Below are 11,768 nucleotides of genomic sequence, written 5' to 3'. Positions count from 1 at the left end.
GTTAAGCAAAGCCATTGCTACCACTCCTGACTCACCGGACAGTTGGTCCATGGCTTCTCCAAACTCCTCCCACACTCTGGTTTTTGCTTCTGCCACCTCCACTGCTGCTGTCTTTTTTGCCTGACGGTACCTATCTGCTGACTTGAGAGTCCTCTGGGCTAACCAGCACCTTAAGGCCTCCTTCTTCAGCTTGACGGCCCCTCTCACCACCTGTGTCCACCAATCCACCAGGGGGTTCTTGAGTTGCCAACATGACAAGCACCAACATACTTTTGGCCATAGCTACGCCTGACTCTGGTGATTGAGAAGAACGGCCTGCCTGATCTAAACATGAATGGTGAATTGTTATTGGAGATCTGTGCTAGCCATGGATTGTCCATAATGAACACCACTTGGGTGAAGAAGCGTGCTGAGCTGTCAACTGATCACTATCTGGTGGTAAGTTGGATCAGATGGCAGAGAAGACTGGCGGTCATACCTGGCAGCCTCAAGCGAAATATCAGGGTGTACTTGGAATGGCTGGCATGATTTTATGGCATGGTCATTGGAATGATTTTAACTCCCATCTCTGGGAGAGCTTTTCTGATGTGCCAGAAGAGGTAGGGGACAAGGAGTCCACAAGGCCCTTGTCAAAGCCTCCGTGGTGGAAGCCGCCAGGCATAGCGAAGGCGAAGGCATTTCTCGTACACGTTTAAAAGAAGTATTTTTTTAATAAAGCCAGCAAAGTGTAAATGAAAGCTGTAAAGTGAGCATTGAGCCATTTCCCTGCTAAGTCAGGTCAGTAATCACTCCAGATCTTATTTCCAGTCTATCTGAGAAGCTTTACTCGGATACTCGCTGGAGCTTCACAGGGAAAACCGTCCTGGCTAACTAACATAGTGCTACATTCTGGGACAAATCTTGGAAGCCTGAATGAGATCTCTATGTGATCCTGTAATGGTGATGATTGCGGTTTTGGATGTTTGCAAAGAGAAATGTCCACAGAGTGAGAGAGAGATGCTAAGAGAATAGTTGAGGGAAAACGGAGAGACGCTCAGTGATCTCGTGTAAAGCCGAACATCACAACACTTCAACCGGGACTCGGCGACAAGTTCCCCTCTCACCACGTCATCACGTGCCTCTCGCCCCCACACGTACTGCACACAGCCCCGCTGTGTCTCTCTCCCTCTTTCTCTCTAAATTTTCTCCTTGGCTTCTCTCTGAGAGGTTTCGTGTGTCTGTCCATCTGCCTCTCCCCTGCCCCCTACCACCTCTCCCCTGCCCCCTACCACCTCTCCCCTGCCCCCTTCCACCTCTCCCTGACCACCCCCCCACCTCTCCCTGGCCCCCCTCTCTCTGATGTGTCTCACCCAGACCCCCCGATCACTGAGAGTGTGAAAATAAAAAGGGTAAAGTGACTGAAGTTCTCAGTTGACTGAGGACGAGTGAGAAGAACCCAGCAACATGCCCGAGCCCACAGGTACCAGCTACTACTCACTATTACTATCACCATCCCACTAGAGCATATGTGATATATTATGATTATATTATTGCTATTATTACTGTTGTTTGTTGTTATATGTGTAATATTGCATGGTTATAATTAGTTATACAGTCATTATTAAATCATTTACACTTTAATTTTATCAAACCAACAACATTTCAAGGGTTTCCTTTCAATTTTTGTCGCATTAATTTTCTTTTTACATTAAAAAAGGCACTATATTATTATTAGTACCACCTTTATATCGGTATATAAATGCGTTTTCCAGCAGTTATTATTTTCACCAACACCTTAAATGCAAAACGTATGAAGAGTATTTTGAAATTAAACTCTACACTCTCAAAAAAGACCTTCAGTGCTTCAAAGGTTCCTTAGTAAAGACAGTAGAACAATGAATACTCAGAACTATTTCATGCGTAAACGGTTCTTTGATTGGTGCAATGGTTCTTCAGGTTGTTGCAGAACGTGTTGTATATGGTTCTGTATTGTACCAAAAAGGGTTCTTCTTTTGTCACGGGCTTGACATCATGACAACAGCAGAAACCTTTTTGGCGCTACGTAGAACCATTTTCAAAAGGCTATCTTATGCAGCACATTCTCCATCAACCTGAAGAACCATTTTAGCACACAAAGAACCCTTTAATCATGGTTATTTGAGGGTTCACAGTTCTCTTTTGAAAACTTTGGTCTCATTCACCAACCGTTCTTAAGAAGAAGTGTCTTCTGACGAAGACTCTGGCTCACCAATGTTCTCTTACACACTCAAGAGAACAGAGGTGAGAACAGTTCTGTGCTTTGAGCACATGACATGAATCTGTATGTAGACTTTTTCCTTAAGATCTTTCTCAAGAACGCACTTGAGAACACACTTGGGGAAATACTGGAGAATGAAGCCCAATGTTCCGTACTAAAGAAACCTTGAGGAACCATCTTTAAGAGGGAATCATTTAAAATTGGCTCTAATATGTCACAGTTTTTATTGTTACAATATTAAGAAAAGAATGGAATATTGTTGGGTGGGAAAATTACAAAATTACAAGTTATTAGTATTACTAATATTGATAATAAATGTGTTATTATTATCTCAAATATTACAATATTGTCATCAGTTCTGACTGCCAATAACAGTACCTGCATGGCTACAGGTTACATTGCATATCTAGAACTGCATGTTGGAACAGGGGGGCTCAGGAGCTGCAGCATTTGTTTCATAACTGAAATCTGGGGAAAGTTTGGAAACATCAGTTTTCTGTTTATGAAGATGTGCTAATGCTGGGTCTGGAAGCTTCTTCCAGGTCTGGAAGCTTCTCTCTGGGGTTCAGTGGATGTATTTCAGTTCTTCTGATGCATTATTGCAGGTCCTGGTGAGGATGATGATCCTACGGCTTCTCGCATTTACTGCTGATTAGAGCCTTAAAGTGTCCACGACACACGTATCAGTGTTACAGAGAGCTGAAGGTCAGAAGAGCTTAAGGCAATGATATCTGACAGAGGGCGTGACCATGTGGGGGCTAAAGACAGTCATCCCAGAGTCTCAGGCAGGTCAGTTTAGCGCCCGGACTCTTTAAATACGGCGCAGTGCTGCTGTAATACAGGCAGAATGTGGTTTGACATCGTCTTGCTGAAATAATCAAGGCCTTCCCTGAAAAAGACGTCGTCTGGACGGCAGCAGATGTTGATAAAACATGTTTATATCATTCAGCTTTAATGGCGCCTTCACAGATGAGCACGTCACCCAGGCCATGAGCACTAATGCCCCCTAAACCATCATGAATACTGGCTTTAGAACTGAGCACTGATAACAAGCTGAGGGGTCTTCAGCCCAGAGGACACAGTGTCCAGGATTTCCTAACGAATTTCAGATGTTGATTCGTCGGGCCGCCGGACACTTTTCCACTTCCCCTCAGTCCATTTTAAATGAGCTCAGGCCCAGAGAAGGTGGCAGCGTTTCTGGATCCTGTTTATATTTGGGTTCTTCTTTGTGTTTTAGAGTTTAACAGCGTTTGTGGATGCAGTGATGAGCTGTGTTCACAGTCAGTGGTTTTCAGAAGTGTTTCTGAGCCCATGCAGTGATTTCACTACAGAATCATGTCTGTTTTTAATGCAGTGCTGCCTGAGGGCCCAAAGATCACGGCCAGCAGATCCTGGTGTTCAGCCTCGTCCCTCACAGACAGAGATTTCTCCAGATTCTCTGAGTCTTTAATGATGTTCTGCACCGTAGACGATGGAAAGCAGAAGCTCTTTGCTGTTTTATGTTGAGGAACGTTCTTCTTGAGTTGTTGCTCTATTTGATGGTGCCGTCTTTCACAGAGTGGTGACCCCTCCTCCTCTTTACTTCTGACTCCGCCTCTCTGAGATGCTCGTTATACCCAGTCATGTTACTGACCTGCTGCCAATCAAGCACCAGGTGTTTTTTAGTATTACTCAACTTTACCAGCCTTTTGTTCCCCTGTCCCAACCTTTTTGCTTTTTTGGAATGTGTTGCCATCAAATTCAAAATATTTTTTTCAAAAACAACTAAATTTTTCAGTTTCAACATTTTATATGTTGTCTTTGTACTATTCAAATATAATTAAATATAGCAAATGAATTGCATTTTGTTTGTTTTTGCTACTGAATAATTCATAGTAGATACCAAATAATTCATAGTAGATACTGAATAATTCATAGTAGATACTGAAGAATTCATAGTAGATCCTGAATTATTCCTAGTAGGTACTGAATAATGTACAATTTCCTCAATAATTCAAGTCAAAAAACCCTTAGCCTCCTGCAGGGCCAGCTATGCTGGAGGAAGTCAATGCTAATGTTCTTGATCAGCTGATCAGACCCATGATATCATTCCTGAGGCTGATAAATGGGGTCAGCATGAGTTTCATTACATTAACCTTCTGGAGTTCATCTGTGATGGCCTATTTAAATGTAGGTACCTGGCTTTGTGACTGTGGGATATAATTAATTAACACAGTGAATCGTTAGATTTCTCGTGGACTGGTTTAAAAAAGCTTTAAAGACAATTACTCCACTTCTTACAGTAACTCAGACGCAATCCATATATACTTACGGCATGATTATTACAGCTATGACCTCCAGGGATTAGAACATATTAACATAATTTACTATGACATTAATTTCATAGTATTATATATATACATATATATATATATATAGTAGCCATCTTTACTACAGCAGCTCTAGGATCTGTCAACAGTTCCGGCCCTGCAGCTGTGTGTGGGGGGGTGGGGGTGGGGGGCTAAGATTAGGTATTAAATGTGACCTTTACCCAGTCTGACCATCTTCACCTCCCTAAATTATCACTGAGAGGAGTACGAGCCTGTCAGGTCAGCCTGCAGGCCCCAAGTGGTCACTCATTAATGTGCTGAAAACTGTCCGACTGTAATAGAGGCCCTCACCCCTTTAAACACACACACACACACACACACGCACGCACACGCACACACACACGCACACGCACACGCACACACACACACACACACACACACACGCACACACACACACACACACACACACACACACACACACACCCATTTGCTCCTGAACAGCTTCATCAGTTTACACCACCCTGTAAACATTACCGTCCATCTGGACATCAGAACTGCTTTAAACTAGATGCTAAACCTGGAACACGGCACTTACAACGTTCTGTAAGACTCTATATCCACCGGAAAACTGCTGCTACCCCTGAGTCAGGGTGGAGGTGATGGTGTTAAAGTGGATGTAGCAGTTTTAAGGTGGAGTTAGTATATATGTGAGGTGAATTTGAAGGAGATGTTTAAAGTATAAAGTGGATCTAGATGTTTTAAGGTGGATGTAGCTGTGTAAAGGTGGATGTAGCTGTGTAAAGGTGGATGTAGCTGTTTTAAGATTGATAATTCATCACACTTCTTGTAAGTCGCTCTGGATAAGAGCGTCTGCTAAATGCTGTAAAAGAAAATGTAATTTATAAGATGGTGAAAATAGCAGTTTTAAGGTGGAGGTAGTATGTATAAGGTGAATATAGCAGTTTTAAGGTGGAGGTAATGGTATAGGGAGGTATATGGTGAATATAGTAGTTTTAGGGTGGAGGTAATGGTATAGGGAGGTATATGGTGAATATAGTAGTTTTAGGGTGGAGGTAGTATGTATAAGGTGGATATAGCAGTTTTAAGGTGGAGGTAGAATGTAAAGTGGGTGTAATAGTTTTAAGGTGGGTGGAGCAGTTATTAAGGGCACAGCAGCTTTAAAATGGACAACACTTTATATCAACCAAACCGCATGTGTCAGGCTCCAGTCCAGTCCTAATTAAAGCCTTAATGAACTGGATCCACAGTGTTAGAAGAGGGGAAACGCTGGTCTCCACAGCACTTTGGACCAGAAGGTCCCCGGTCTGACATGCTTGCACTGGACATTGCAGCTGCTGCACTGAATGGTTGGTGCTGGTCACTGCACGCATGCCTGTAACTACTACAAGGCAGCTACAAAGAACACTTCCATCCCAAAAGTTTAGGGAGGAGAAGTTGACAAACACAGGTGGTGCGGACGTTTGCACAAGAATGCACAGCTCAGCTGAGTTAGTGACGTCTTTAGAGGGCGGCGCTGAGCGGCGTGTGAGGCGTGTTAAAACAAGATAAACACAACTCTGTGCAGAACATGCAGGACTGCAGCTGAGAACCACTGATTTACTGCAAAACCACCCCAGTAACTGGCTACTGAACTGGACGCTGCCTTATGAGCAGTTTTCTCTTACGTTAACAGACGTTTCTCCTTGTTGCTGTTTTGGAAATGCAATATTCCCTTTCGCCGGGGCTGGAATGCAGTTCAGTTATACTCTGCTTCTTGCTGGGTGAATAAATCTTCTATAAATTTCTTAATGGCCTGATCAGTTTCATGGAGCTCACAGTGACACCAAAGACACGCTACACTCATATTTAAAGATGCAATGAACTAAGACTGAACTTTGGTGGGGAACTCTGGTCTAGTGGACCGGATTTCTGCACAGTTTGGTTGTTTACGTTCCTGAGCTCACCTGATTCAGCTCAGCCGTTAGTTATTATATTGTCTGTCTGTCTGCCCTGCGATGGTCCGGCGACCTGTCCAGGGTGTATCCTGTCTTTCGCCCGGTGACAGCTGGGATGGACTCCAGTACCCCCCGCGACCCAGAATCTGATCAGTATGTCCACTTTATCTTTTTTATTTTTGCAATTCAGATCCAAACTACATTCGGAAGTGGTTTGAAATGCGACTCTGATCAGATTTTTACAGATGCATCTCAGTCTGGACGCTCTGGACGCTCCGATCAGATTTCGAAGTGTCTTTTTTGAAGAAGAGCTCCAAAGATTCACGATGATGAAGAGAATTCTGAACAGTCTGGAGGGGAGATGATGCTCCTCCATCTCTCCTGCATCCGTGTTTGGAATCTGCATCACCAACGTAGCTACGTAGTTACTGATGCCTACGCCGTTACCACGGCAACCCATGCAGACAGACTGGTGATGTCTGGACACACAGATCTGATCTGAGCGTTTACAGATAACAGAGCAGACCGTCAACTCAAAAGATCTGATTTGAGAAACGAACCCGGTTTGCCTGCAGTCTGAACTCAGCCTCAGGCTCAGCCTACACTGCACAGTGTTTTGCCCGATGTTAAGCCGAGTCGCCCCCTGTGACAAACTTTCACAGTCTGAAGTGATTCTCCAGGTCAGGATCTCGATCAGAAGCGACTGATGGTGTTGATGATTTCTAGTGTGAGAGGAGCAATGAGGGAATCTTTAGCCCCCCAGTTTGAACTCTGGAGAGATCAGAGACCCTTAGATTTGATCAAATGTTTGATATTTCTAAATTAAAACGTTCACGAGTCCTGCAGTGAGAGACGGTCAGAGATGGGCTGAGTGAGCGACTCAATCAGCCAGTCAGAGACGGAGGAGCTGCGAGTGAAACTCAGCAGATTAGAGCCGATTCTAGTGTTGATCCAGATCAGCTCAGGGTCTTTACAGCTTCAGCTCAGCTGCCAGTTTGTAGTGAAAGGTTTCTTCAGCTGCACTGAATCAGCGTTCTCTCCACAGATCCACAGATGTGTCATGTGATCTGAGGGATTCTGGGAGTTTGAGTTCTTATTAGGAGACCAAACTTGTCCAATGTGTTATTCTCTCTCTTTGCTCTGTCGTCTAGTCTGATCGCCTCACGACAACAAGACAAGACACTCTATGACGTGACGCTGTCCGATTTAGAAATCTGTTCAAACTTTAAAAGTGGTGTAGTGAACGTCCAGCTTGAGATGTTATTACTTAATCCAGAAGAGTTGTTGTTCTACTCACAGGGACTTAAGCCTTGGGTTCACTACCCGAGTTATAAAGCCTTATCAGATTATAACAGACTGGGCGTCTCATGCTGTCACACTGGTCTCTCGTGTTACCAGGAGACGCAGATAAACAAACATGAGCTGCTGCTGTTGTTCTCTCTGCCGTTTGCGCTGACACAGTAAAGAAGCAGCAGGTTTAGGGGAGGATCATGGATCTGAGAATGAGATCAGCGCTCACCACTCTTCTCTGTTCGCTTGCTGCATTTTCTTCTTCTCCTCTCTCTTTTTTCATTGGCTGCTGCGGGAACCCATTCAGATTGAGCTGTTGATCGGTTTGCACTAGATTTCACTCAGAGGTGAAAAAAGACGTTTGATGAACTCTGACTGGAGGCAGGAAATCCGAGTCAGTGCACCTCAAACACAACTCGACTCTCTCTCCAGCTGTCGACTCCGACTGACCCAAAAATCTGCAGACTAGAGCCGACCAGCTCAGACCGAGAATCAGGGCTAAAATCGGGGTAAACGTCGTGTAGTGGAACCCCAGCTTTAACAAAACGTGAGTACAGAAATAGGAAAAGTATAAACGCACACACATTCCGTGAGTATGAGGCGTTAAGGTGTCGGTCCTGCGGGGGCAGATCGTTTGGTTGTGTTTGCCTCGTTTTGTCCCCCTTCACCTCTCGGGAATTAAAAATATCCCTTCATGACTTCTGTCCTTTCTGGACATACAGGACCCCCCGCCCCCCCTCTCTCTCTCTCTCTCCATATTTTATCTCTGTCATATTGCCAAGTATGGCTATGAAGGAAAGAAGGAACAGGCGATGGTGAGGACAGAAAGAGCGCAAAAGAGAGGGAGCAATAGGGAGAAAGACTGAAAGAGATGCATGGGTCGGGATAGACGAGTGTGGGAAAAGTAAGAAAGGAATGCTATAATTCTTCTGGCCGACACGAGCAGATGAAACAGCAGTGAAATCTCACTCTTCTCCCCCCGTAGTGTTTCGGAGCCCACTCCTCTGCTCACTTTCATCCTCCCTCACTGTTTCCATGACCAAATCATCCTCTCCCTCCTCCTTTCCTCACATCTTTAATTGCTTCTTCCATTTGAGGAATATTTGGCTGGGTTCTCCTCTCAGCATGGATCCTACAGAAGCCACCCCATGCCGCGATGGACACGTTTCAGCAGCAGTATATCTTCTCACTGGGCTGTCAGAGCCAAGCAGTGATTTACTCACGCACACCTGAGCTCTTCTGCAGATGTTCCTCACTAATCAGGAGGTGTCACTCAAGCCTGGGTGGAGACCAAGCTCTAAAAATACTCGCCGAGCTTCCGATGACTTCATCTCCTCCCAGACTGACATTTCAGGAGCACAGGGTGAAGACCAGCGATGAGACCTCCCTAATGTTGTCCAGCACAGTGTAAACCTGAAATATGAACAATAGAGCAGGAAGCAGAAACTGATTTATTACAGCAACACACGTTATCATCTAATAACGCTGACGAGGCTGAGGGCGGAGTTTGTTTATTTGATGGTTGTTAATGACGTCTTTAGAGGGCGGAGTTTGTTTATTTGATGGTTGTTAATGACGTCTTTAGAGGGCGGAGCTGAGCGGCGTTTGTTTATTTGATGGTTGTTAATGACGTCTTTAGAGGGTGGAGCTGAGCGGCGTTTGTTTATTTGATGGTTGTTAATGACGTCTTTAGAGGGTGGAGCTGAGCGACGTTTGTTTATTTGATGGTTGTTAATGACGTCTTTAGAGGGCGGAGCTGAGCAGCGTTTGTTTATTTGATGGTTGTTAATGACGTCTTTAGAGGGTGGAGCTGAGCGGTGTTTGTTTATTTGATGGTTGTTAATGACGTCTTTAGAGGGCGGAGCTGAGCGGCGTTTGTTTATTTGATGGTTGTTAATGACGTCTTTAGAGGGCGGAGCTGAGCGGCGTTTGTTTATTTGATGGTTGTTAATGACGTCTTTAGAGGGCGGAGCTGAGCGGCGTTTGTTTATTTGATGGTCGTTAATGACGTCTTTAGAGGGCGGAGCTGAGCGGCGTTTGTTTATTTGATGGTCGTTAATGACGTCTTTAGAGGGCGGAGCTGAGCGACGTTTGTTTATTTGATGGGTGTTAATGACGTCTTTAGAGGGCGGAGCTGAGTGGCGTTTGTTTATTTGATGGTCGTTAATGACGTCTCTAGAGGGCGGAGCTGAGCGGCGTTTGTTTATTTGATGGTCGTTAATGACGTCTTTAGAGGGCGGAGCTGAGCGGCGTTTGTTTATTTGATGGTCGTTAATGACGTCTTTAGAGGGCGGAGCTGAGCGGCGTTTGTTTATTTGATGGTCGTTAATGACGTCTTTAGAGGGCAGAGCTGAGCGGCGTTTATTTATTTGATGGTCGTTAATGACGTCTTTAGAGGGCGGAGCTGAGGGGCGTTTGTTTATTTGATGGTCGTTAATGACGTCTTTAGAGGGCGGAGCTGAGCGGCGTTTGTTTATTTGATGGTCGTTAATGACGTCTTTAGAGGGCGGAGCTGAGCGGTGTTTGTTTATTTGATGGTCGTTAATGACGTCTTTAGAGGGCGGAGCTGAGCGGCGTTTGTTTATTTGATGGTTGTTAATGACGTCTTTAGAGGGCGGAGCTGAGCGGCGTTTGTTTATTTGATGGGTGTTAATGACGTCTTTAGAGGGCGGAGCTGAGCGGCGTTTGTTTATTTGATGGGTGTTAATGACGTCTTTAGAGGGCGGAGCTGAGTGGCGTTTGTTTATTTGATGGTTGTTAATGACGTCTTTAGAGGGCGGAGCTGAGCGTCGTTTGTTTATTTGATGGTTGTTAATGACGTCTTTAGAGGGCGGAGCTGAGCGGCGTTTGTTTGATGGTCGTTAATGACGTCTTTAGAGGGCGGAGCTGAGTGGCGTTTGTTTATTTGATGGTCGTTAATGACGTCTTTAGAGGGCGGAGCTGAGCGGCGTTTGTTTATTTGATGGTGGTTAATGACGTCTTTAGAGGGCGGAGCTGAGCGGCGTTTGTTTATTTGATGGTCGTTAATGACGTCTTTAGAGGGCAGAGCTGAGCGGCGTTTGTTTATTTGATGGTCGTTAATGACGTCTTTAGAGGGCGGAGCTGAGCGGCGTTTGTTTGATGGTCGTTAATGACGTCTTTAGAGGGCGGAGCTGAGCGGGGTTTGTTCATTTGATGGTCGTTAATGACGTCTTTAGAGGGCAGAGCTGAGCGGCGTTTGTTTATTTGATGGTCGTTAATGACGTCTTTAGAGGGCGGAGCTGAGCGGCGTTTGTTTATTTGATGGTCGTTAATGACGTCTTTAGAGGGCGGAGCTGAGCGGCGTTTGTTTATTTGATGGTCGTTAATGACGTCTTTAGAGGGCGGAGCTGAGCGACGTTTGTTTATTTGATGGGTGTTAATGACGTCTTTAGAGGGCGGAGCTGAGTGGCGTTTGTTTATTTGATGGTCGTTAATGACGTCTCTAGAGGGCGGAGCTGAGCGGCGTTTGTTTATTTGATGGTCGTTAATGACGTCTTTAGAGGGCGGAGCTGAGCGGCGTTTGTTTATTTGATGGTCGTTAATGACGTCTTTAGAGGGCGGAGCTGAGCGGCGTTTGTTTATTTGATGGTCGTTAATGACGTCTTTAGAGGGCAGAGCTGAGCGGCGTTTATTTATTTGATGGTCGTTAATGACGTCTTTAGAGGGCGGAGCTGAGCGGCGTTTGTTTATTTGATGGTCGTTAATGACGTCTTTAGAGGGCGGAGCTGAGCGGCGTTTGTTTATTTGATGGTCGTTAATGACGTCTTTAGAGGGCGGAGCTGAGCGGTGTTTGTTTATTTGATGGTCGTTAATGACGTCTTTAGAGGGCGGAGCTGAGCGGCGTTTGTTTATTTGATGGTTGTTAATGACGTCTTTAGAGGGCGGAGCTGAGCGGCGTTTGTTTATTTGATGGGTGTTAATGACGTCTTTAGAGGGCGGAGCTGAGCGGCGTTTGTT

At 45.1% G+C, this 11,768-nt stretch overlaps 1 protein-coding gene across 2 annotated transcripts in view; it reads left to right on the top strand.

Annotated features, from left to right (window-relative positions):
• Window positions 1-1,386: 1,386 nt before the first annotated feature.
• mybpc2b (myosin binding protein Cb) overlaps window positions 1,387-11,768 on the top strand; it is a 69,885-nt gene continuing 59,503 nt past the window's right edge. Inside the window, exon 1 of one of the 2 annotated variants that reach the window (XM_037536987.1) lies at window positions 1,387-1,459. In XM_037536987.1, the coding sequence (XP_037392884.1) occupies window positions 1,444-1,459 (16 nt within the window). In that variant the 5' untranslated portion in view covers window positions 1,387-1,443. The remainder of the gene's footprint in view (window positions 1,460-11,768) is intronic. The other variant, XM_037536986.1, reaches the window with a different exon arrangement.

The sequence above is a fragment of the Pygocentrus nattereri genome, chromosome 3 (genome assembly GCF_015220715.1).
Source record: "Pygocentrus nattereri isolate fPygNat1 chromosome 3, fPygNat1.pri, whole genome shotgun sequence".
NCBI lineage: Eukaryota > Metazoa > Chordata > Actinopteri > Characiformes > Serrasalmidae > Pygocentrus > Pygocentrus nattereri.
This window is presented reverse-complemented; position numbering and strand designations above follow the sequence as displayed.